Genomic DNA, 26,896 nt, shown 5'->3' with positions numbered 1-26,896 from the left:
CCTGTTCTGGAGCCCAGAAGTCCAAGCTCAAAGTGGCAGCAGGACACACACACTGCAGAGGCTCGAGGGAGAGCCCTTCCTTGCCTTTTCCAGGGCCTCGTGGCCTCTGGTGGTCCTCGGCTTGTGGTAGCACCATTCCAGTCTCTGCCTCCGTCTTCACGTGCCCATCTGCCCCGCCTCTCTGTCTCTGATCTTTCCCTCCTCTCTCTCGCTCTCTCTCTTTGGCTGCTCAGCATGGCATGTGAAACCTCCCTGAGCAGGGATTGAACTCAGGCTCCCTGCAGTGACCACTGGGGAAGTCCTTTCCCTCCTTCCTCTTCCATGGATACCGGTCATTGGGTTTACGGCCCACCATATCCCAGCGTGATCTCATTCATGATTTAACTTGATTATATCGGTAAAGACTCTGTTTCCAAGAAGGTCACATTCCCAACTCCCGGGACTCGAGGCTCTGGTAGAGGAGGGGACACGCTCCAGTCTCCTGTGGCCCCCAAGGTGACATGGCTGGCTCACTCAGCTCTTCAGGCACTCTTTTAACGATCGGGATGCTGGCATCTTCAGGTGCCCTTTGGGCGCATTTTCTCCTGTGACAACAGATTTGGGTCTCTTCCCTATTTTCCACTACCTGGCACCAGGATTGCCAGCCACAGCACCGATACTGCGGAGGGGAGAAGAAAACCAGAGTGATGACTGGCGGGGAATCAGTGTTTTCTAAACACCCAGTCTTGGCGTTAGCTAACGCCAAGTGTCTGTGTGCACAGACTCAGATGAGGCTGAGTTAATCTGCAGGAAGCCCCAGGGGCCCTGCAATTAGGCCCCGGGCCATCTTGGGGCAAGGGCTGGGTGTTGCTAATCTGTGCTCTGAAGCAGCTGCTGCTGTATTATTCATGGAGCTGCCTGCATTATTGATGGAGCCCGGGAAGGCTGGCTTTAGGCTCCAGGAGTCTGTCCCTGAAGCCCTGGCTGAAGGCTCCACCGCTCCAGGCCGGATTGGGTGGGAGAACGGACAGCATCCTTTAGACCCAGGACTTGCCCTTCTTTGCTTCTGGCCCATTTCACTGATTTTTTGGTTTTTTAGGAAATAATTTTATTAATTAGCTTATTCGGGGCCTGTGCTGGGTCTTCCTTGCTGCGCGGGCTCTTCTCTAGTTGTGGCGAGTGAGGGCTGCTCCCTAGTTTCGACGCACGGGCTTCTCACTGCGGTGGCTTCTCTTGTTCCAGATCACGGGCCCTGGGGCACTCGGGCTTCAGTAGTTGCGCTTTCTGGCCCCAAGAGCACAGGCTGAATAGTTGGTGGCGCATGGGCTTAGTTGTTCCACCGCATGTAGGATCCTCCCAGGTCAGGGGTCGAATCCGTGTCTCCTGCATTGGCAGGCGGATTCTTTACCCATGAGCCAGCAGGAGAGCCCCCACTGCACTATTTAACTCTCCTATCCGATTATGAAGATGACAGTGGATTTGCTCAGTGAGATGCTTGGTGCACTACTGTTCTGAGTCTCAACATGCTCTCTGCCTTGTGTATGTCTCGCTGTCCAGGACGAGGGTCCAGAGGGATGGAGGGAGAACGCAGGGTTCTTCTGCAGTTTTCAGGAGACTCTGGGTTTGAGGAAAGGAACACGTCTTGTGGTTCTTGCCTTCTAGAGGAGAAAGAAGGAAGGAAATAAGCCATTAGCATGCCCATGCCCGGCGGGGTCTTAGCCATGCCCCACATGTCTCATCAGCTCCTCCTTCCAGCCTCAGGGTGCTGAAGCATCAGCCTCCTTTCTGGGGGACACTCCTAAGATGTGGGGAAACACAGTAATGCAGGGCTCAGAAAGAGGCAGAACTGAAGAAAGCACATGTGACCTGAAGCAGCCCGGCCAAGCCTCTCACTTGTCTAGTATTCTCCACCCAGGTGGGTGATTTGTATTTTTACAGCTACTTAATAATGAATGACCACATCTTGTCAAGTAAGCAACTGGGAAAAATCAGGCTGACCTGGTTCAGTTTGCATATATTCCAGCATCTGGACCCTCAATACCCTTCCAACAGGGCTGACAGGCCTCTCCGCTCAGCCCTGCAGTATGAATGCCAACCAGTCCTCCGCTTCCCTCCCCCCAAGGCAGGCTGGGCAGTTTCTTCCCTCCAGAAAAAAACCTCTCTGGTTTTCTCCTGTCTACATGTTCTCTATTCTCTTTCTCATTTCTCAGCCACTGCACATGCATCTATCTTCATCCCAGGGCACACCCCTCCGAGGGTCCTTAACTTCATCCCTCACTTTCCTGCCCTATGACCTCCCCTTCCCCTCCCCACCCCCTGGCCCTACCCCCAACCCCAGCCCTGATATGTTTCCCTTCTTCCTTTCCACTGGTTTCTTCTCTTCTGTTTTTCAACCAAAGACATTTCTGTCCACCGTTAACTTCCTGTGCCCTGGAGCATGAAACCTTGGGGTCATATTTTACTCTTTCCTTTCCTTCTACCTCCAATGAAACATCAAACACCACCTTGTCTTCCTTTATGATGTTTGCTCCTTTTTCCCCTTCACTCTCCCTAATTTGATTGCAGAATTCCAAATTTGAATGGAGAGTTTTTCAAATTTGAATGCAGAGTTCCAAATTTGAATGCATCCTTTTGAATGAAGAGTTCCAAAGACTAGCAAGGAGAGATTATAAAGCCTTCCTCAGTGATCAATGCAAAGAAATAGAGGAGAACAATAGAATGGGAAAGACTAGAGATCTCGTCAAGAAAATTAGAGATACCAAGGGAACATTTCACACAAAGATGGGCACAATAAAGGACAGAAATGGTATGGACCCAACAGAAGATATTAAGAAGAGGTAGCAAGAATACACAGAAGAACTGTACAAAAAGATCTTCATGACCCAGATAACCATGATGGTGTGATCATTCACCTAGAGCCAGACATCCTGGAATGTGAAGTCAAGTGGGCCTTAGGAAGCATCACTACAAACAAAGCTAGTGATGGTTGAATTCCAGTTGAGCTATTTCAAATCCTAAAAGATGATTCTGTGAAAGTGCTGTACTCAATATGCCAGCAAATATGGAAAACTCAGCAGTGGCCACAGGACTGGAAAAGGTCAGTTTTCATTCCAGTCCCAAAGAAAAGCAATGCTAAAGAATGTTCAAACTACTACCACACAATTGCACTCATCTCACACACTAGCAAAGTAATGCTCAAAATTCTCCAAGCCAGGCTTCAGCAATACATGAAACTTGAACTTCCAGAAGTTCAAGCTAGATTTTAAAAAGGCAAAGGAACCAGAGATCAAATTACCAACATCCATTAGAGCATAGAAAAACCAAGAGAGTTCCAGAAAAACATCTACTTCTGCTTTATTGACTATAACAAAGCCTTTGACTGTGTGGATCACAACAAACTGTGGAAAATTCTGAAAGAGATGGGAATATCACACCACCTGACCTGCCTCCTGAGGAAACTGTATGCAGGTCAAGAAACAACAGTTAGAACTGGACATGGAACAACAGACTGGTTTCAAATAGGAAAAGGAATACGTCAAGGCTGTATATTGTCACCCTGCTTATTTAACTTCTATGCAGAGTACATCATGCCAAATGCTGGGCTGGAAGAAGCACAAGCTGGAATCAAGATTGCTGGGAGAATATCAATAGCTTCAGATATGCAAATGACACCACCCTTATGGCAGAAAGTGAAGAAGAACCAAAGAGCCTCTTGATGAAAGTGAAAGAAGAGAGTGAAAAAGTTGACTTAAAACTGACCATTCAGAAAACTCAGATCGTGGCATCTGGTCCCATCACTTCATGGCAACAATGGGGAAACAGTGGGGAAACAATGGAAACAGTGAGAGACTTTATTTTCTTGGGCTCAAAAATCACTGCAGATGGTGACTGCAGCCTTGAAATTAAAAGGCGCTTGGTCCTTGGAAAAAAAGCTGTGACCAACCTAGACAGCATATTAAAAAGCAGAGACATTACTTGCCAACTTTGTTACTTGCCAACAAAGGTCTGTCTAGTCAAAGCTATGGTTTTTCCAGTAGTCATGTATAGATATGAGAGTTGTACTATAAAGAAAGTTGAGCACTGAGGAATTGATGCTTTTGGACTGTGGTGTTGGAGAAGACTCCTATAGAGTCAGTCCTGAATATTCATTGGAAGGACTGATGTTGAAGCTGAAACTCCAATACTTTGGCCACCTGATATGAAGAACTGACTCGTTTGAAAAGACCCTGATGCTGGGAAAGATTGAAGGCAGGAGAAGAAGGGGACAACAGAGGATGAGATGGTTGGATGGCATCACCAACTCAATGGGCATGAGTTTGAGTAAACTCCAGGAGTTGGTAATGGACAGGGAAGCCTGGCATGCTGTAGTCCATGGAGTCGCAAAGAGTCAGACATGTCTGAGCAACTGAACTGAACTCAACTCAACTCCCCAGATTTTACCTCTCTATTCCAGGCTCTTAGTAACTGAGCAGCAGTTCTCTCATGGTGGTCCAGGGTCCCAGGGATCCCCAAGACCTGTACTGGCAGATCATAAGGTTAAATCTCTTTTCATAATAATCCTGCAATGTTATTTACCTTTTTTTACTCCCATGTTCACAGAAGTTTTCTAGAGGCCACGTGATGTATGCTAACACCCTTCCTCTGATGCTCAATGGAGTTTTTGCTAATGCATTCTTGTGTTTTAATATTCTCCAAGTTTTAATTTCTAATATGGTAAATTATGATAAGTATCATGCACCTAAAAGCTCTTTGAGACCCTCAGTCATCTATCAGGGTGAAAAGGAGATCTGAGACCAAAAAGCTGGAGAGCAGTGACTTGGAGCCTGCCAGCCTGAATGGTGCCTATGTGTGCATGAGAAAAGATGCCTCTTCTGGGTGGATACAGCCCCATACCTGCCACCAGGTCTGGTCAAGGGCGTGCAGGCTGGATTTCATCCCTATTCCTCCCTTTGGCTGGGTGCTTTGAGACATGTACAAACTTCCCCACTGTACACCGTGACCCTGTGTTTCTCTGACGTCCTAATTCACATCCAAGTCTCCGGCCCGCCTCCTCTCTGGGTCATCCTGTCTAGCATTGTTGGATTGCTCTTGCAATTTTGTTCACGTCACTGTCCAACTACAAGCACTCCAGTGGTGCCCACTGCCTTCTGGATGCATTTCAAGCTTCCTGACGTGGCCATGAACGTCCTCCACCATCTGGCTTTCACTTGTCCTTCCAGCTTCATTTCCTGGTGCTCCTTGACACAAACTCTGTGCCTTGGTGCAACTTTATTTCTCTTGTCTTCACAGTCCAGTCAGTAACAGGCCCTCTAATTCTTACCCTAGTCACCCCTCCACAAGTCCCCAAAGTCAGGGGTCCTGCTTACTCCTCTTAGAATCCCCTGTCTAGCAATGCCCTGCCCGTGATAGATGATGAGGAAGGGGCATGAATTTTGGAGTCCAGCAGGCTGAGATTTGAGGCCCTGAGGCTTCCCCTATGACTCAGCAAGCAAAGAATCCCCCTGTAGCGTAGGAGACACAGGAGATGGGTTTGATCCCTGGGTTGGTAAGATCCCCTGGAGGAGCAAATGGCAACCCACTCTAGTATTCTTGCCTGGAGAATTCCATGGACAGAGGAACCTGGCAGGCTACAGTCCATGGGGTCGCGAAGAGTTGGACACGACTGAGCGCATCAATTCACTGTCACACACCGGCCGAGGGACTTGGAGCGCATGACTTTACTCTTCCAAACATGAGAGGGGGAGTCCCTCGTCTGTGTGGTGATGGGACTTGGCTGTCTCTGAGTGTAGTTGTGAGAGGCAGATGCTTGATAAAAGTTAGTTTTCATCTCCTTTGCTGAATGAGTGTGGTGTGTAGAGAAAAATCACGGGCACTTTTAGACCAAGAGGATATCATGCGGGGGTGTTTGCACATGTAACATTTGCTGTCCTGTTGGCTGGAAAACACTGATTCTTGCCCCCGAGGGCCTCTCTTTTCTTCTTTTATTTTAAATGTTATTTATTTATTTGACTGTGCTGCATCTTTGATTGTCATTGTGGCATTCAGGGTCTTTAGCTGCAGCATGTTGGGATCTAGTTCCCTAACCAGGGATGGAACCCAGGCCCCCTGCGTTGGGATCGTGAAGTCTTGGACACTGGACCACCAGGGAAGTCCCTCTCATTTTTTTTTTTCCTGAAAGCTGGTTGATGCTGATGCCTGCTTCACTACTTTGGAATTTGCCACCTATCTTAGTGCAGTTACCCAAGCGCCCCTCCCTCTGGGTGTCAACAGAGTCATCCCCATACTGGCCCACAAAGAGAATCATGTTCCCCTGAGTGATCCAGGCCTTCCGATTTATCAGGTGCCCTTGACCTCAGGAGTTTTACATCAGCTAATGCCCTTCAGTTGTCCGCTAATAACTCCCTTCTGGAGGGGTGGTTAGGTAGGCCTTGAACTTGACTCTTCCTCCATTAGATGGTCTTCTTCACTGAGATGAATGCTCCCAGGAAATAGGGACTGATTATTCATTTCCATTTCAATAGCACTCACTCCAGGCAGAGCCAAACATGGAAGAGGTGCTTATTAAGGATTTTGTTGACTCTATGAAAGAATAAAACTGGTCCCAAGATGGGCTTTGAGAAAATGTTGGAAATAGCTAACCACCGTCTCTTCAAGGAGAAAAGCTTCTCCCTTCCTTTCTACTTACCTTCCTTCCATTTTTCTTCCTCCTTTTATTCATTCAACAGGTGTTTAAGTACCAGGCTTAGTTTTAGCTATTGGGAATACAGCAGTGAACCTAATAGTCAATGTCTCTGACTTTGATGGAATTTAATTTTTATTTATGGAGATAAAGCAAATAAATATTTATTTTTAAAAACTTTTTTCTGTATCTATTCTATATATAATAGTTTGCATCTGCTAGTCCCAAACTCCCAAGCAAACAAATAAATATTTAAACTGATGCTGGGCAGTGACAAATCCTAGAAGGAAGAAAATAGGTGAGGAGCTGGGCAGTGTGAGGGCGTGGGTTGAGGCTGGCTTTCCTACAGAGGTGGTCAGAGAAGGCCATAGGAGATCGAGGGAGCTGATCTCACAGATATGTTCTGGGTCCAAACTCTCTAGACAGAGAGGACAAGAGGTGCAAAAGCCCTAAGGCAGGAGCATGCAGGTCCTCCTGCTGACCTTGACCCACAGCAAGGTCAGTGTGGCTGAAGAAGAGGAGGGGAGGGTGAGGCAGGCGATGAGAGATGACAGAGGGTGGTGCCAATTCCATAGGTCTTTGACTTTGACTTTCAATGAGTTGGGAGGCCACCTGGAGGGTTTTGAGGATAGGAGCTTCCCAAAATGACATATTTAAAAGGTCTGTTTGCCAGATGAGTTCAGTGGAATGGATTTTCTTTTTAATAAGTTTATTCATTTAGAAACTATAAATTTGTGAACTTCTATAAAGTTACTTCTTTAATTGTTCGGTCACTCAGATGTGTCCAGCTCTTTGCAACCTCATGGACTGCGTGCAGCATGCCAAGCTTCCCTGTCCTTCACCATCTCCCAGAGCTCACTCAAACTCATGTCCATAGAGTCAGTGCTGCCATCCAACCATGCCATCCTCTGTCACCCCCTTCTCCTCCTGCCCTCAATCTTTCCCAGCATCAGGGTCTTTTCCAATGAGTCGGCTCTTTGCATCAGGTGGCCAAAGTATTGGAGCTTCAGCTTCAGCATCAGTCCTTTCAATGAACATTCAGAACTGATCTCTTTTAGGATTGACTGGTTTGATCTCCTTGCTGTCCAAGGGACTCTCAAGAGTCTTCTCTAGCACCACAGTTCGAAAGATCAATTCTTTGCTGCTCAATACTTCTTTAGAGACGCTGCTAAAAGCCTTCTCTCATGAGTATGAGGAGCAGGTGGGGGCCCTCGGCTTGGCTTCAGGGCCCTGGGAGGGAGCGGGGCCTCCCTTGGCTCAGGGGTTCCCTGAACTTGCATCTTGCCCACAGGAGGTTGGAGCAGAACTTCTTCAACTGCAGCTGTGACATCCGCTGGATGCAGCTGTGGCAGGAGCAGGGGGAGGCTAAGCTCAACAGTCAGAACCTCTACTGCATCGGCCCCGACGGCTCCCAGCTGCCACTCTTCCGCATGAACATCAGCCAGTGCGGTGAGTGAGCCCCCCGGCCCGGCTGGCTCCACGCCGACCTCCCACGGACCCAGGGACGGTGCGGCACGTCAGTAAAGGAAGCCAGGGCATTCCTTCCCCACCACCCTCCCAGCCTCGAATTCTCCACACTAGCTGCGGATCTGGCTCCCCTCTTACTTCCTGCTCGCTCCTGTCCCGTCATGAGCCAGCTGTGGGAAGGTTGGTTTCAGGCAGCGGTCCCCAATCTTTTTGGCACCAGGGACTGGGTTCATGGAAGACAGTTTTTCCTTGGCCAGAGGATGGAGGGGCAGGGGGAGGATGGCATGGTTTGGAGATGATTCAGGCACATTACATTTATTGTGCACTTTACTCCTACTTTATTACATCACCCCACCTCAGATCATCAGGCTTTAGGTCCTGGAGGCTGGGGACTCCTGGTTTCAGGGATGCAGAAAAGGGTTACATGTGCCCTCTTTGTGATCGGACCAGAGTCCCTGTACCCTGTCAGTTTCTTATTAAGTAAACCTGAAGGAGTGCAGGTCCAGGTGTGGTCTCCGGGTCTCCTTTATCAGGACATCTAAGGGACTTTTAGAGTAGCAGAGGTGTGTGCCTGATCACTCATCTCTGACTTGCGAGATCAGAGTGTCTGGGGATGAGTTTGGAAATCTGAATTTCTAGCGAGCTCCCCAGGGGAGTCTGAAGCGGATCAAAGTTTTGAGAGCCAGTGCCCAAAGTGGAAGATGCCATTTGACATCATTGCTAGAGTTGCCTGCCTTGAGCAACTGTCCTGCCCTCCAACCATGCCCCCCCATCCCCTCCACCAGTCAAGCTGCATGGGCTCACGTCCTGAGCTGGTGTGAGGCTTCTGAGACTTGGGGTACTTTTAAGAGGTCAAGCAGGTTGTGTTGGAGTGAGTATTAGACAAGACAGGCAGTGCCACCATTGCCCTCGGGGACTGAGTTTTGGTCACAAGCTCTTCCTTATCCGTTCGCCCGCCCTGTGCTCCCTCCCAGACCTCCCTGAGATCAGCGTGAGCCATGCCAACCTGACAGTGCGAGAGGGTGACAACGCTGTCATCACCTGCAATGGCTCGGGCTCGCCCCTGCCCGACGTGGACTGGATAGTCACCGGGCTGCAGTCCATCAACACCCACCAGGTAGGTGGCCGAGCCTTGGGCCCTGTCACCTAGTAGTCCTGTTGAGCTGGATCAGGAAGAGAAACAAGAGATGTAAGAATAAGAAAGAAGAAGAGGGGAAGTTTGTGGTCCTCTCTCTACAAGAAAGGCGGAGACCTGGGTGCCACCCAGCTGCAACTTTTTCTGGCCAAATTGATCTCAAACAGACTATCAGCATCTCTGTACCTTACCTTCCTCATCTGTGAAACAGGTATAATGCCACCATTCGCCTCATGGAGTAAGTGTGAGGGTTACCTGAGCTCTTGACTGTAGAGAGCTTGGCCTTGGGTCAGCGTGCCTTCACCGGAAAGCCCTCTTTCACTTTCTGCCCATCTTTCCTTTTGATTCCTGAAGGTTCTGGGGAGTGAGGTGGGGGAGGCTTGTGGAAACTGATTATTGCCTTTGTTTTGGTGCCATCATCTAATTTTTCTGTTTTGAATCTTTTTTAAAATTTTTATGTGGTTAAGTATACATAACTTAAAATATACAGTCTTAAACGTTTTTTTAGTTATTATAAAATATTAGCTCTATGACCTATGCTGTACAATATATCCCTGTAGCTTATTTTATACATCTGATGGTTGTCTGTTTTCTTGGGGTTTTAGACAAATCTGAACTGGACCAACGTACACGCCATCAACCTGACGCTGGTAAATGTGACGAGTGAGGACAACGGCTTCACCCTGACGTGCATCGCTGAGAACGTGGTGGGCATGAGCAATGCCAGCGTGGCCCTCACTGTCCACTGTGAGTGGACGCCATTGTGGAGGGCGGGTGGGACCCTGGGGATCTCGGCACAGGAGGCTGGGACGGGGTGGGGCCACTGCAATGAGCGTGGTCCACCGGGGGGCAGAAAGACTCCTGTGGGGCAGTACAGGGCAAGTCAAGTCAGTCCTTGGCTCATAACCCCAGAAAGCATGTCCTTGGCACTCAGAAGGTGCTGTACCTCCAACTCAGATCTGCTCACTCCTAAGTTGGCCCAAATCTGCCTTTTGTTAAACCTCTAAAAGTTCTCTGAGGAGCTACTCCATAGAGACAGGGAACGGGCAAGCATACATATGAATTGTTTTGGCTGGGAAATACATGTAGTCATACACACTTCTTGGTAAATTCCTGCTGCTGCTGCTGCTAAGTTGCTTCAGTTGTGTCCGACTCTGTGTGACCCCATAGATGGCAGCCCACCAGGCTCCCCTATCCCTGGGATTCTCCAGGCAAGAACACTGGAGTGGGTTGCCATTTTCTTCTCCAATGCATGAAAGTGGAAAGTGAAAGTGAAGTCGCTCAGTCGTGTCTGACTCCTAGCGACCCCGTGGACTGCAGTCTACCAGGTTCCTCCGTCCATGGGATTTGCTAATCACACCAAAAAAAAAAAAACACCACACACAAAAAAACCAGATATCTGAAATTAATGACTTGGTGCTTATCTATGCAACAAATGCAAGCATCTGGAGTCCTTGAATGACCTTTAGTATGGAATTTTGGTTCTCTTTTGGCTTAACGAGATGCTTTTAAGGGAAGTTCTAGTGGGACTTCCCTGGTGGTCCAGTGGTTAAGATTTCGCCTTCCAGTGCAGGGGGTGCAGGTTCAATCCCTGGTTGGGGAACTAAGATCCCACTTGCCTTGACACCAAAGCATAAAACAGAAGCAATGTTGTAACAAATTCCATAGACTTTATAAATGGCCAACATAAAAAATCTTAAAAAAAAGATAAATTCTGCCAACTTCTCTTACATTCTTAGCCTTCCTTTAGCCAAGAGGAACTCATCTCTTTAAGGAATTCTTAGACACTATAGTAGACTGAATGTTTATGCGCCCCGCCCCCCCCCCCCCAACAAAGGTCATGAGAGGGACCCTCCAGCTGTAGTGGATCCAGGAAGCTCGGGTGAAGACAGACATCTCTTCACCTCTTTGGGGGTGGTGTTGGTGTTGATGGGGAGTGGGGGACTTCTGATTCCCTTAGTCTTTTTAGAGCTGATGGGGAAGAAGTGGGGCTTCCCAGGTAGCAGTGATAAAGAATCTTCCTGCAGGAAATGCAGAAGACAAGGGCTAGATCCCTGGGTTGGGAAGATCCCTTGGAGAAGGAAATGGCAACCCACTCCAATATTCTTGCTGGGATAATCCCATAGACAGAGGTGCCTGGTGGGGTACAGTCCATGGGACTGCAAAAGAGTCGGACACGACTGAGCATGCATGCATGCATGAAGAATTGGGCTGCCTGCCCCAGCTCCAGGAAGGCTGCTCCAGGACATGGGAGATTCCGTGTCCTGGGCTTCAGCTGGCCTGTCCCCTGGCAGACCCCCCACGTGTGGTGAGCCTGGAGGAGCCCGAGCTGCGCCTGGAGCACTGCATCGAGTTTGTGGTGCGTGGCAACCCGCCGCCCACGCTGCACTGGCTGCACAACGGCCAGCCGCTGCGTGAGTCCAAGATCATCCACATGGAATACTACCAGGAGGGCGAGGTCTCCGAGGGCTGCCTGCTCTTCAACAAGCCCACCCACTACAACAACGGCAACTACACCCTCATCGCCAAGAACCCCCTGGGCACCGCCAACCAGACCATCAATGGCCACTTCCTCAAGGAGCCCTTTCCAGGTGAGGGTGGAGCTGCCCTGGAGTGGCTCATACCTCCAGGCACTCAGGGGGGTCGGGGTGTGGGGGCTTGAGGGGAGAAGCAGCATCAACACGGATACCATCATCACCAGCAACCACACACACTTTGGAACATCTTCGGCCACCACCTGAATTTTACATAAACTAGATAAAGTCTCTGATGTTAGCAGTCACAGTAAAAGCCAAGACCCGTTGGAAATACACAGCTATGCATATAAGGGTATATGGTGTTACGGTAGAGTAAGTAGGGACTTGAGAACTGGGTCAGAATGGTGGAGAATTTGGACCCAGTCCTTTGTTTGTTGGGGGACTCTGGGCCTGATCATTACCTCAATGTCCTCATCTGTGAAATGGGCATGACGTACTGCTTCCATGAGAATCTTGTGACTTTTGTTAAATAACTTAAAGTAGACAAAGTGTGTGTCATAGGCTTTGATACCTAGTGATGGTTTGATGACCTTCTCTGTAAGGGGCTTCATGGTCTGTCTGATTCATCCCCATGTTTAACAGAAAAGTTAAATCTCTTTCTGCTTGCTGGGTAGAAGCAAGGCTTTGCCTGGGCTTGAGGCTTCCAGGTCTGTGGCTCCTTTCCTCCAACACTGTGGTGAGTTGATGGGTGGGGAGTTCCTGATGCCATCAACCTGGATGGTGCTGATGTCCAGTGGATGGGTCGGGGAAGGAGAGGTCATTGAAATAATGAAAACATTTTGTTTGAATATTTGAGAGGGGAGTCTGTCTTTGTCTGGGCTGGAATATTTCAAATACCTTCCTGGAGTTGGAGGAGAAGAAAACACTCCAAGAGTTTAGTGAAAGTGGCTGCAGCATCTCTTGGTCGATTTGGCAGCTGAAAAGTTTCTATTAGTGAAGTCATGTATCTTTGATGACCTTGCTGATTTCTGCTGGGAACAAGCTAGAGGACCTCTCAGCCTTCACTTCCTAGAAATCCAGGCTTCTAATGAGGTAAAGGGTAGAGCCGATATCAGTAAAGATATCAGTAAAGACTGATGTCATGCACGCATGCACACACACACACACACACACACACACACACACACACACACACATAAGTGGAGGACTAACACTGCAGCATCTGCTTATGTGAAGGTGACTTTACAACGTACAGATAACCATCAGGGAGCAGCTCCAAGGGGCCTTTTAATTCTTAGCACAAGGAAACCCGAACTCTAGAGACACTGAGAGACACTCTGGAGAGAAGAGACTGCCTGGGAAGCTAAATTCTTGCACGGAGTTCTATGAAGCAGTGATGATGCCATCACTCATGAGAGGACTGAGAATGTGCCAGTGTTTGAGACCCTGGCCATCCCATATGGTCTGACATTCCCAACATCATTCCTAGTATACCCAGTAAAGGGCCTCAGAGCACGTCCCACCATGGGTCACATGGGGCTTTTTAAGAACTGGAAGAGTCCCGGTCGGCACTGTGGAAGCAGCGACCTTCAGATGCAGAGACGCTTTGCTTTTCGGGACCATAAAGTCAGGCTAGGCTTTGTTGGCATTAAGGGCTGGAGTGGCCCTTTGCCCTGCTCATGCCCATCTGGTGATTAGAAAATGGAATCTGTTTTTAAAGAGGAGGTGTATGACCACTGACGGGGGAAAGCGCAGTGGGATGAACTGGGAGATTGGGGTTGACATGTATACACTACTGTGTATAAAATAGATAACCAATGAGAACCTACTGGACGGCACAGGGAACTCTGCTCAATGTTCTGTAGTGACCTAAATGGGAAGGAAACCCAGAGAAGAGGAAATATATATGTACGTATGGTGATTCACTCTGCTGTGCAGCCGAAACTGACACAATTTTTTAAAAAAGAGGAGAATCTACACTCCCTCATGAGTGAGGAGTGAAGCTCCTGCCAAGTGATGCTTCTGTTCTTAAAGGGAAACTCCTGGGGTCTGGAGAGAGGGGAGCCCTTGAATGAGAGATGGGGCAAGACACTCCGGCTCCTGTCCACAGAGGGTGAGCTGGCCATGGGGCAGCGGGATCAGTGGAATGGTGCGGGGCGTGGCTTTTCCCACTGGGAGGGAAGCCCTTCTCTGCATCCTCCCAGCCGTACGTACACCTTCTCTGTCCCCAAGAGACACAGCTGCCCCTCCTCATCACCTCTGGACACCCCTATCACCTTATCAGCTCCAATCAGGCCAGTCATTCTCCAGGAGTGGTCCCCAGACCAGCCGCATCCATATCACCTGGGCAGGTGTTAGAACTCAAATCCTAGAGCCCCTCCCAAACGTACTGAGTCAGAAATTGTGGGGTGGGGCCCAGCACTCTGTGTCTTGACAAGCCCTCCCACCTGCAAAATTCAGACACTCTTATTTGCCAGCTGCTGCTGTGGCATGTGGTGGACCGAGGAGGCAGGGGAGAGGGTGGAGGCATAGAGGAGCTTGAAGGCAAACCGCGGGTTTCTCGGACCCACCTGCACCCTGCCAGGGCCTTCCTGTGTGAAGCTTTTCTTGTTCGTAAAGGAATCACTGGATGATGAAAAGCCAGTGACGGGGAAGAGATGGGCCAGTTGTGACAGTGAAAAAACGGCTAGGCATTCAGGAGAGTCAGTCATCCCGTGACTCAGGCAGTAAACTGCACACCTGCTGAGCCCTGGGTACAAAGGCTCTTGGTGGATTCCTGTTCTTCTCTTGCTGTAAAGTGGTGGGGAGGTTGTGTTTGTCATTTGTACCCCCTCACTCCCAGACAGCAAAGCATGTCTGGGTTAAGAGATTAAGAGCCGAAGGTCTGAAATCAGACAGATTGAGGTGCAAACCGCATCTGTGGTCCTACTGGACAGGTGGCCTCAGCTCCTAGAATAGGGCTTGGTACACAGTTGGCGTGAGGTACCTCTGTTTCTTCATCTGTAAAATTTGGATGATAACCGGAGCTCCTGCCTAAATAGTCCTGAGGATGAATGAAGTAATGTCTGCCAAGTGTTTCCCTCTGTGTCCAGACAGAGGGATGGTTCAACCGCTGTTGGCCTGGACCCGGATTCTGGGCAGAGTTAAGGAGTTGAGTCCAGGAGTTCTGGAATTGGTAGTCCACTCTGTAATCAAGCTGGGAAGTTCTAACAGACCGTCTTCAGGCAGTTTCATCGAGGGTAGTGGTTATGGAGTCACAAGCCAGGGTTCAGATGCTCACTCAGCTGCCCATCAGCTCTGTGATCTCAGGCAGATTACTCAGCCCCCTTGCTTCTGCCTCAGAGACTGTGGTGAAGATTAATTTACAGCCAGTGGATCAATCTGCCTAAAATATCTCCCACGGTGCTTGGTACAGAGTAATAGCAAAACTAGTTTGTTTTTATTTTAAAAAAAAAAACATCCAAGGACAACTGAAAGTGGATTTGTTTGGGGAGGGGACGGAGATCTGAAGGTGAGGGTCTTCTTTCCTGACTGTTCGTGCGTCGGAGGCCCACAAGAGAGACTGGATTGAAATGAATACACTGAGTGGAAACGTCTGAAGATGCAGAGGCTTCGATCAGAGGATTTTCTCCGAGCAGGACATTGAGAGGAAAATGTTCTGGGAAAGCTTTTTGTAAGCTTCACATCCTATGCAAATGTTGGTGGTTCCTTCTGCATTTCCAGGGAAGCACTAGAATGTTCCGCCTGGAGTTTGAGCCTTAGTGTGGAGCTAGTCCTTGGAAAGGAAGATGTGTTCTAGGAGCATGGAATCTTCTTTCATGTTCCAGGATCTTGGAGGGGCCACCAAAAAGGATCTGGGTGTAAGAGTGGGACCATGAGGAGTCAGGGATCTGAGTGTCAGGGGAGGCTGGGGATCATGTCAGGGTCGGGGTGGTACCTGGAAGGTCGCCATTAGGGACCCTTAGACGATGTGATAGCAGGGGGAATGTTGCCAAGGGGGGTGTGCGTATGTGCATGTATGTGTGTGTGTATATGTGCATGTGTGTGTATGTTTGTACATGTATATGCGTGAATGTGCATGCATGCATGCATGCATGTGTGGGAACGTGTGTGAGTGTATGTTTATGTGTGTGCATGTATGTTATATTTATGTGTGTGTTTGTGTATATGCAAGGGGTGTGTGCATACATGCATGTGTATGTGTTTGTACGTGTGTGTGTGTGCATGTATGTATTTATGGGGGTGCCTGAATGTGCATTTATGTATATGCACAGTGTGTGTGCATGTGTGTGTGTATTTATGTGTGTGTATGTGTGTATGCAAGGGATGTGTGTGTGTATGTGTGTGTGTTTGTGTGTGTGTATGGGTGAATGTGCTTGTGTGTTTGTGTATACATGTGTACATGTATGTATGCATGTGTATATGTATGTGTGTTTTTGTGTGCGTGCATGTATGTGTGTAAGCAGGGAGTGTGTGTGTGCGCGCGTGCATCTGTTTGTACTTGTGTGTGTGTGTGTGTGTGCATTTACGTGCTTATGTATGTATGTGTGCATTTATGTTTGTGAGTGTGTGTTTATGTGTGTGCATATATGTGTATTTATGTGTGCGTGCACATGTGTGTGTGTGTGTGTTTGCCTGCACTCCTGCAACGAATATCTGCGAATACTTGACGAAACATTTAGGAACAAGTGAGCTGCCATAACTCTTGAATTCTCCTTTTTTCACTTGGCCAGGAAGTCTCTTCATTGTGACAGCAGAAACCAGAATTCCCCCAGGGCCCTAGGTGCCACCGAGGGGAGAAACCATTGCGCTAGCGCCTTAGCGGCATCAAGACTGGCTTCTTTCCCCTAAGGAACTTGTTGAGACTAGAACGTGCTCCCAGCCTGCGGGTGCTGGGGAAGTGGAGCGGGCAGCCGCGTGTGGCCATCTGCGTGGGGTGGGCCGAGCATGTGGACGCCTGGCGCAGCTCCCTCCTCTGTCCTCACATCTGAAGCCAGGCCATCTCTTCACGTCATCACATCTCAGTGCATCTCTGTCTGTCTGGATGCAAGCTGCTGCCTCTCTTCTCTTTTCTCTGGACCCCACTGGCTTTTCCCGAGTTTTTCTTGAGGAGTTTGCGATCTGGAGGAGACATATGCCTTCCGTTCGTGCCCGGTCCCCTTTGGGATTCAGATGCTGCCTTGGCACGTGAGTCCAGTTGTTCGCCCAGCCTGCTGGTGCAGGCAGAGATGAGGACCACTCTTGGGTACCATCCTCTTCCAGGGTGGAGTTTCAAGTCCTCCCACAGGTTACAGAGAACCCCGGAGGTCTGGCTTTTCCAGGTGTCATGTGTTTCCTGGGTGAATACATGTCACCAGGCTCCTACAAAGGAGCTAAGCATTCATAGGGTCACTGAGAAATTACAGGGTTCACAGATTCGGCCGAAACATTTGGCTGACATGAGAATATTCTCCAATAAAGGAAAACCTTATGAGAAATATGCAAATCAGTTTTAACTATGAGTTGATCTGGCATGTCTCTTTTCTCTGAAACCACAGCTAGGGTTCCTTGACCCCCATCTTCCTCCCAAATCAGTTAGTTGGTCACTTGAAGTTTAGAAGAGGCTGGGGGTATGAAGGGCATGTTCAGGAATTTGGGCAAAGCTGTATTGCTGCCCCTTGAAACACGAAAAGCAGACGATGAACAAGAAATCTACTAACAGTGCATTTACTATACATAGAACTTTCTTTAAAGGACTCCTTCCTCATAGAAAGCATCATTTTCTCCACAGGTAGTTAGAGAGCAGAGCTTCGATTGCAATGACTGAAAGCTTAGCTAGCCGAATGTCTGGTAAATAGAAGGTCCATGATGAATGAATGAGTGAGTGTGGTAGGCTTGTGACAGGAGGAGCTGTACTACAGTGCAGGGGTTCTCAAAGGGAGCAGCATCCTCATCACCTGAAAACTTGGTCAAAATGCAAATTCTCGAGACCCACTCCGACCTCCTGAATCGGAAACTCTGGGGTGAGGATCGATAATCCATATTTCTTTTTTAAAAAAGTTAAAAAAATTTTGTTTAAGTTCTTGATTTTGAAATAGTTTGAGATTTACCCTCCCAAATTGCAGAAGAATACAAAAGACATTCTTATACCCTTCACCCAGCTTCCCCCAATGTTGCCATCTTACATAATCACAGTGCAGTGATCACAACCAGGAGTGATATTGATGCAACCCTATTACCTAATCTACAGACTTTATCTAAATTCTATCAGTTGTCCTTCTCTTCTTGAGATCCAGTCCAGGATTATACATTGCATTTAGCTGCCATGTTACCGTATTCTCTTTAAATCTGGGGCAGTTCTTCAGCCTTTCTTTGTCTTTTATGATCTTTGTACTTATATTCACTCACTAGTTATATGATCTGTGTACTTATTCACTAGTTATATGATCTGTGTACTTATTCACTAGTTATATGATCTGTGTACTTATTCACTAGTTATATGTAGGCTATCCTACAGTTTGGGTTTGCCTGGCGTTTTCTCACAATTAAATGCCAGTTATGTGTTTTTGGTAAAAGTGCCACAGAAGTAATGTTGTGCCCTTTCAGTGCATTGTGTTGGGGGTACATGATATCTGTACGTCTTATTACCCGTGATGTTAACTTTCTCACTTGGTGAAGATGGTGTCTGCCACGTTTCTCCACTCCAAAATGATATATTTTTTCCTTTCTGTAATTAATAAGCATCATATTTTGAAGCTTTATAAATATCATTTCTTATCATTCTTTCACATATTAATTATAGCATTCGTTGGTGATTCTTGCCTGAAACAAATATTAACGTGCCATTTGTCAATGGTGATTTTTTTCTAGTTCCATCCTTTCCTCTCTATTTATTAATTGGAATATTATGGTAAGGAAGTGCTTTCTTTTCTTCCTCATTTGTTGATTAAATTACTTCTTTTATCAGTATGGACTCATGGGTATTTATTTTGTTCTGTGAATTACAATCCATGTGTTAATTTGCTAGAGCTGCCATGAGAAAAAGTGTCAGGGACTAAATGGCTTAAACAGCATAAATGTATCTTCTTACACTTCTGGAGGCTTGCAGTCTGAGATCAAGGTATCAGAAGGGCTGGTTCTTTGTGAGCCTCTCTCCTTGATTTGCAGATGGTTGTCATCTCCGTGTGTCTTCATCTGCCTCCGCATAACTATGTCCTAATGCCCTCTTATAAGGACACAAGTCATATTGGATTAGTGCCCACCCCAATGAGTTTATTTTTTCTGAACTTTCTGCAAGGCGAGAAAAATATTTATTTTTTTAATTGGAGGATAATTGCTTTACAATGTTGTGTTGGCTTCTGCCATACAGCAGTGTGATTCAGTCATAAGTATACATATGTCCCCTCCCTCTTGAACCTCCTTCCCAACCTCCTATCCCATCTATTCCTCTAGGTTGCTAATGACTTTAACTTAATTACCTCTTAAAGACCCTACCTTTAAATATAGTTATAGTTTAAGGTACTGGGGGTTAGGACTTCTGTGTCTGAATTTTGGGCAGATATAATTCAGCTCATAACAACCTACGATGGTCAGTATATTTTGTTGCTCAAATCATCCCTGGTTTGGCCATTGGAAACCCCATCACGGTGGCTCCTGCGTCCTTTCTTCCTTCCCCTAATAATTTTTGTGTGGTTTATTGCTTTTCAATACCACAAGATGTTCTAGGCACATCTTTTACTTTTTCTTCCTCAGCCCCAGAATTATGCATTTCTCCAAGAAGCCCTCATTCTTTCTGTTGGAGGATAGTAGTGGTCATCTCCTGGATGCCTCTGTGGCAGGCTGAAGTGTGAGAATCTCTGACAAACTGGTTCTGAGCCCAGGCTTGAATCCAGGTGTATCCCTTCTTAGATGAGTGACATTCAGTTAGTCACTTGATCTCTGTATGTCTGTTTACTCTCCTGATGAAAGGGTGTAATGCTACCTATCTCCCAGGGTCGGTATAGGGTTGGGTGATGTGTTACATAAAGCATTTTTCACACCCCCATCTCATAATCAATGCCCAGTAATGGTTGGCTTTCATTATTAGGTGATCATTTCTAAAGGCCAAAGACTCAATATCACATTTTCATCTGGGAAATAGATTCTAGAGGGATTCCCAAGCATGTCTCAGTGACCTATAGAATAAACTTTACAGCTGGGGGCTTATGATCTTGAGATCATAGCTGGCATTTCCCAGGAAGATCACAGACGCCCGTCCTGCAGCATTTCTTCTGGGCTCTCATGTCCGCCAGCATCCCCAGTGCACTGGGTGCCTGAGGGGAGGCTGTGGGCGTGATGGGGAGTCTGGATTTAACTCCTCATCTCATGGTTTGGCTTACAGTCTCCAGGTGGGCCAGGCCGCCTCCCTTGAAACCCAGGAGTTTTAGCTCTTATTCCTTCCCCATTTGGAAGACCACCTTCTAAGGAGTAATAGGGTGTGGGGGAAGGGTGATGTGCCAGGGGTTTTAGTTTTCAGTTGCCAGGGCAACAGGGGATCATGGTGAGTGGGAGAGGTCATAGCTATGAAGAAGATAGAGCGAGGCTGTTCCGATTTTTATTACGTTTGTTAATTATCTCTGTCTTTTTTTTGCAGAGAGCACGGATAACTTTGTCTCTTGTAAGTCTCTTTTACCTTTTGCTTTGAAAGTGACTTATTCTGATACTTTTGGTGACTACTGAGTCCAGATAGCCCTCTTTCCTGTTTTATCACCATCCCCAGACCCATGGCCGCTAAGAGGATCCGAGTGAACCGTGAAAGGAGAGTGGAAACTCTTCTTGGGCAGTTCCAAGCCCACGCCTCTTAGACGGTCACTTGCTGCCTCAGTTTTCCAGCAGTTTTCTAGGGTCTGACCATGTTGCGGGTCTTCCTACCCAGACAGAGAGAGGTGGTGTCAGGAAGGATGTGGGGTTCATGTGCCCCAGTGGACCCGTGCTGAGCATCTCAGTTGTTCTTGCAGAGAGAATGTGGAGCCTATGATGTTAGTGTTTGTCACCTGCTTCAAGAGCCAGGGAATTTGGCCAGAACGCACCCAGGTGGTGCTAGTAGTAAAGAATCTGCCCGCCAATGCAGGAGACCTCAGAGACATGGGTTCAATCCCTAGATCAGGAAGATCCCCTGGAGGAGGGCATGGCAACCTACTCCAGTATTCTTGCCTGGGAAACCCATGGACAGAGGAGCCTGGCAGGCTACAGTTCATGGGGTCGCAAAGAGTAGGATGCAACTGAAGCAACTGAGCACACAAGACAAGTGGAGCTGTGACTGGCAAGGTCTCCCATAGGCTCATCTGTCTTTAAATGAAATTATTGAGGCTCAGTCTATAAGCGATTCAGAGCCAGGACTAGACAACTCCCAAAGGATTTGGGGGTCTACTCATGGACTGTAGGGGAACCCATATTTATTCCTTTTCCTTTTGTCCCCCATGGTAGAGGAATGGTGACAGCTGAGGTCATTTCAGCTTCTTCTGTGGCCTGAGACAGCAGACAGTCTTTTTTAGGACATGCATTGCTGTTCGGCTCAGCTGTAAATATCACCTGTAATTCCTTTATTTGTCCTTGGTCTTAGAGGACTTGTCATCTCACAGAATATCCCTCCGGAGAAATTTGAACCGGGGGTGGTGTCTGGATAAGTTGGTGATTACAGATGGAGGTCTGAGGGAGGCTTGGCTGCTCCTCCAGGCCTTGCTGGGAAGACCTGGTGTTTCCTAGTCAGATAACCTTGTTGCTTAACTGAAGCTGCCACTGTACTCTGAAATCTGTCTCAGGGCAATGGATAGTGGGTAGTTTGTGGGGCCACAGGCCTTCTGGATCTCACTGAGGAGTGAAGAGGGAACAGGATGGGCATAGAAAGAAGGGACAGGATAAGGGATGCAGAGAGGAGCTGTGTGTAGCCAAACAAAGCTGCCTTCACCGACAAAATGGGCTGAATCCAGACCCTGGCTGTGATCCCAAACCATCTCCCTTCCTCTTATCTATCCAATAGCTCATAGCCCGTGTTGCCCAGGTTAGGGTTAGGTTATTTACTCTGGGATGTGAATCGGGGGATGAGAGTAAAGGCTCTTTATGCCTATGCAGTCTGCCCTTGAGCTGTCAACACCTGCCAGGGAGCCTTTGGGAATCTGGTCTCTGGGGACCCCTGCAAAGCCTGGAGAGGTCAGACAGAGTCTGACTTCAAAGGCATATTCTCTAGGAAGAACTTTCGAGAAGGCTTGGGAGTTGGGTAAGAACTGTGGGGGAGGTTCTTGTGGCCAGCAAACCAACGACTCTTCTGTTTTCTGTTTGTTTTCAGTCTACGAAGTGAGCCCCACCCCTCCTATCACTGTGACCCACAAACCAGAGGAAGACACTTTCGGGGTGAGTCACTTCTTGGTCAAGAGAAAGGTGTTTACTGATACAATGGTTTTCCGCCTTCTATTTTAAGTCTCAACTTTTCCAAGCACCGCCTTGTTTGGAACTGTGGCATAAAGAAGCCGTGATGAATGACCTCTCAGGTGGTTGAAACTTGATGAGAAAAATTCATTGTTTGAGGAAGTCTTTGAGGATCTGCTTTAAGCCCCCGGGCTTGGAAGAGAAGAGTTTGAGAATTCCCACTGCATTAGCAGCCAGCTGGGCCTGATTTGAAGGGGCTGCTAATTGTACAAACTTTTACAAAAGTCAGAGTTGTCCGGGTTGTCTTCTTGGGTGGGAGGTGCCCCTACCCCCATCTTAGGGCCTGAGATTTCTCTGGGGAGGAAAGGAAAGAGGTCTTTTAGAATCTCATGGATGAGAACATTAGCCCAGGCAGGTCAATGTGAAGATGCAGGATGTGCTCGCTAATTAAAACCACAATGAGACAATGGACAGAAGCCTCTCTGGGCTTCCTCCTGCGTCTGTTGGGATGGCCCCAGCCGAGAGGGCTCAGAATGCTGAATCGCGGAGGTTTTCTCTAGTCGATTTGGGTAATTTATTTTTTGATATTTGTAGAACCTCATAAGTTATGTCTTCTCAAGACTTTCTTCAGTCTGAGAAGTTCTGGAGTTTACTGGAGTTCTGGGAGGTCTCCGGTTGCTCCTATACAAGGGCTGTTCGCATCTGAGCCTGTGTGTTACTCACACAGCCCTCGGGTTTTCAGTGACAGTGCTCGCTTGTCTGTGTTTGGCTCCTAACAGGTATCCATAGCAGTTGGACTTGCTGCTTTTGCCTGTGTCCTGTTGGTGGTTCTGTTTATCATGATCAACAAGTATGGGCGACGGTCCAAGTTTGGAATGAAAGGTAAGGTGGGCTGTTCGTTTGCGAGGGTCGGATTGGGAACCATGGCTCCTTTTGATCAAAAGACGCTGTTTTGGTCTCTCTCTGCTCTCTGAGAGGGTCTCTTGCGGGGGGCGTGAGTGGCCCTGGCTGGTGACTCCTGTCTACACCTTTATTATTGGAAACGATGGATTGAAGGCAGTGTTGGTGTCTGTGAGGACCAGATTGTGGATCACTTGGTTTTTCTGTGATGACCGAAAACATGGCTTCAATGGGCCGGTGCCAAGATGATGCAGAGAGGTTAAGAAAGTAAAGTGAAAATTTGTTTAAGCAAGGAGACACTCTTAGAGGGAGAGCGGGCAGACAGATGCGGGATTCATCTGTCTGGGTCTCTTTGGCAAGCCAGTTATGAGGGGCATATAAATGAATGGGCAGAATATTCACTGAGGAAGGAGGGGTTTGGGGGTACACTTGCCTGATTTTTCATCCCAGCTCCATTTTCCCGAGGGGAGGAAGAACTTCTGTCCCTGTTTAGCTTAGATCAAAAGTGTCATGGCATTTATGCATGACGGTACTTCCTATTTGTAAGGCTGATCTTGTTATAATGAGAGGGTGTGCGTGTGCTAAGTCTTTTCCGTTGTGTCCGACTCTTTGCAACTCTGTGGACTGTAACCCAGCAGGTTTCTCTGTCCATGGGATTCTGGAATGGGTTGCCATGCCCTCCTCCAGAGGATCTTCCCTACCCAGGGATCAAACGCGCATCTCTTACGTCTCCTGCATTGGCCAGTGGGTTCTTTACCAATAGTGCCACCTGGGAAGCCCAGCGCGTAATGAGAACACAATGAGTGAAAGATGGCATTTAGACTCAGGAGGTTCCTGCCTTTCCTCACCTTTCTTTGCTGCTTGAACCCTTATCACCCAAAATATGTGGTTTGCTGTCAGGCTGAAGGTCCCTGCTTTCCTTTGTCTGCCTGTGGACCCCTGCTGTGTACAGGCTGCGTGGTTTCTGGCCACCTGGGTTCCTGCCCCATTTATCTGCTCATACCTAGCTACCTGCCTCCTGAAACAAAGGGACTTTCTGAGTAACCAGGTTTTGCCCTTGCTGCGCCTATCCGTGGAGTTGTGGTGAGAAGGCATTCAGAGAGTTAGATGTCGGTGGTAGCCTCTGGCATTGAAAGTGGCCCATGCAGGGTATTCCAGCACATAGCTCTTCACAGAGTTCCAGAAACGATGCCAACAGCATCATGATTGCTAAATCTGCTGACCGGTTTCCATGACATGGAGCACTCAACCCCATGAACACTGGGATTGGGCGTGAGAAGTGGCTCTCCACCAAGACTTGGGTTAAGGGGACTGGCACGAAAGGGGTTAATATGGTAAATTAGCATCCATCTGCCTGGTCCCAGGATGGATCTGACCAAATGGCTCAAGGGAGGCTGGGTACCAGTGTTTAAACAGAAACTTGAATTTCAAGATATATTCCCAGCTGGGGTTTCCATTTATGGCTGATGTTAATAGGAGATGGGTGGGGAGGGCTGATGAAGGGTTTGACAGGCCATCAGGTTCCTGAGCTAGGATTCAGGGTGGAGCTTTTTGATGCGATTATGGGGTCCAGAAAGATGATTTCTATGACTTCTGCACCAGAGCTGGTATCTGTGGTGGGGGTCTTGACTGGGGACTCAGGAACTGAAAGGGAAACATAAATGAGATTCACAGGGATAGTGGTGCCTTGAATTAAGTGTGGGCTTCTCAAGTGGCTCAGTGGTAAAGAACCCACCTGCCAGTGCAAGAGACAGAAGAGACGAGGGTTTGATCCCTGGGCCAGGAAGATTCCCCTGGAGAAGTAAATGGAAGCTCACTCCAGTATTCTTGCCTGAAGAATCCCTTGGACAGAGAAGCCTGGCTGGCCACAGTGCAAGTCAGATAAGCCTGGGTGACTCAACAACAACAAAGAATTGATATGCAAATGTTTGAGTGTTTGTTCATGGCCTGGGGGTGTGGGGTTGGAAAGGAACTAATCCTCAGCTCCTATTACATTCTCAAAAGAGTCTGTGACTGCCCTATAAAGCTAGAACACTGATGTATAGCAAGAGATACGGCATAGAGAACCAGAAAGGTAGGAAGTGGGGCAGACTGCCTGGCTTCCTAGAAGCCTCCCCCATTTCTGCTCTTGGTGAAGTTGAACAAGTCCCAACAAGGCAAACCAGGCTTTCTTGAAGTATATGAAATATTTCGTCCAAGGGAAATAGGCACACAGGCAAATTATAAAACTTTCTATATATACATATATAGAAGCTTGGTCCAAAGCCAGATGACTTATTAAACAAGAAGAGCCCATGGTCAGGTACCTTGGCTGGAGACATTTTATCTGCCACTAGCCCATGTGCCAAATAGGGTCTCACAGGTTTGGAAGATGAGCCATCATCTTGTAAGGTTGGAGCCTGCAATCTTCTTTTAAAAAGATGATTAATTGATTTTTGGCTGTGCTGGGTCCCCTTGTTGCTGCACAGGGCTTTCTCTAGTTGCACTGAGCAGGAGCTACTCTCTCTCTGTGGTGCATGCGCTTCTCGCTGCTCATGGCTTCTCCTTTTGAGAGCACAGGCTGTAGGGTGCTCGGGTTTCAGAAGTTGTGGCTTGCGGGGCTTAGTTGCTGCACAGCATGTGGGATCTTTCCGGAGCAGGGATTGAACCCCGTGTCCCCTGCACTGGCAGACGGATTCTCTGCCATTAGACCACCAGAGAAGTCCCTAAGTCTTCAATCTCAGCATCGTGCTTGGAGTCCTGGCTTTGAGGACCTAGCGCTATTTCTTGTGCAGACTTAGCAGAGGGAAGAAGGGGGCATTCCTGCTCTCCCCACTGAGAGGCGCGCCACCAGCTGAGGCCCTGCGACAAGCTTGGCAGTGTTGTGAGAGCAGATTTTTCCTATTAATTGTCATCCGGTTTCTGGAACAGCGTGTCCCCATGTCGGATGGATTAGGCAGCACCCAGGGCGGCGCCTTCCCCTCAGCTGTCCTTGGAGCCTCTCCCAGCGCCTGCTCCTCTCTCTCAGGCTGAACTGCCCTTGTTGGTCCCTACTGAGCTACAAGAACATGTCCATGAGGTTGGCAGTGAAATAGTCCTTAAACTCAGGTGACCTAAAGAAGTTCTGCTAAAATGAGAGGCAAGATGTGACGGTGTATTGAAGGCTGACCCTGTTTAGAATTAAGCCTGCATCTTGCTGGTCTTTATTACACCTGATTGTATTTAGTTCTCATTTTAGGATGACTAGCAAATGCCCCAGGCTGCATCCACCCTTGATCTTTGATTGCCAGCCAGCATCCCAGTCCAGAAAAAAAAAAAAAAGAGCAAAAGTGTGGGTACCAGAAACTCCCCAACTCTGAAGCAGGCAAACCTCCTTCTCGTCTGAGCCACCCCGTCCTCAGCTTTGAATTTTCAACTCTGGGTTAGAATCTGTAATGTCACTTAATTGCTTTTTGTTCCCAGCAAAGTTACTTAACTTCTCACGGTCTCTGTTCCCCCAACTTCAAAATGATGCAATGATTCCACCTCCCTCTTCTGATTGCCCTGAGTGTTAAGATCTGTGTGTGCCTGATGTTTGCAAGGGTGCTTGCGGTTGTCATTTTCTTCTCTTCTTTGTGTATAAGCCTTTCCAGGCTCCTTTTATTCTCCTTCCAGGAAGGGCTGCCCTCTCAAGACTTAATCATGCCCTAGTTTGTCCTGCACAGTATTTAGTAAAAATAGTTTTCTTCTGCCCTAATCCTAGGGCACTGTCATTATTTTGCTCAGACATCATCTGTCCTGTTAGACCAGGAGTGACTTGTGATAGAAGCCTACGATCCATCTACCCGTATACCTGAAACTTTGCAGTCTGTGACAAATAGTTACTGAACTTAGAAATGAATGACTTTATTTTTACTC

At 47.9% G+C, this 26,896-nt stretch overlaps 1 protein-coding gene across 1 annotated transcript in view; it reads left to right on the top strand.

The window, feature by feature from the left end:
- Nucleotides 1-26,896, top strand: part of NTRK3 (neurotrophic receptor tyrosine kinase 3) — a 414,336-nt gene that overhangs the window by 124,971 nt on the left and 262,469 nt on the right. The window contains exons 5-11 of the mRNA XM_052659381.1: nucleotides 7,950-8,107; nucleotides 9,100-9,242; nucleotides 9,866-10,007; nucleotides 11,555-11,851; nucleotides 20,349-20,372; nucleotides 22,041-22,105; nucleotides 22,900-23,002. Of these exons, the coding sequence (XP_052515341.1) occupies nucleotides 7,950-8,107; nucleotides 9,100-9,242; nucleotides 9,866-10,007; nucleotides 11,555-11,851; nucleotides 20,349-20,372; nucleotides 22,041-22,105; nucleotides 22,900-23,002 (932 nt within the window). The remainder of the gene's footprint in view (nucleotides 1-7,949; nucleotides 8,108-9,099; nucleotides 9,243-9,865; nucleotides 10,008-11,554; nucleotides 11,852-20,348; nucleotides 20,373-22,040; nucleotides 22,106-22,899; nucleotides 23,003-26,896) is intronic.

Source organism: Budorcas taxicolor, chromosome 21 (genome assembly GCF_023091745.1).
Source record: "Budorcas taxicolor isolate Tak-1 chromosome 21, Takin1.1, whole genome shotgun sequence".
Classification (NCBI taxonomy): domain Eukaryota; kingdom Metazoa; phylum Chordata; class Mammalia; order Artiodactyla; family Bovidae; genus Budorcas; species Budorcas taxicolor.
Note: the sequence above shows the minus strand (reverse complement) of the source record. Positions and strands in the feature narration are given on the sequence as shown.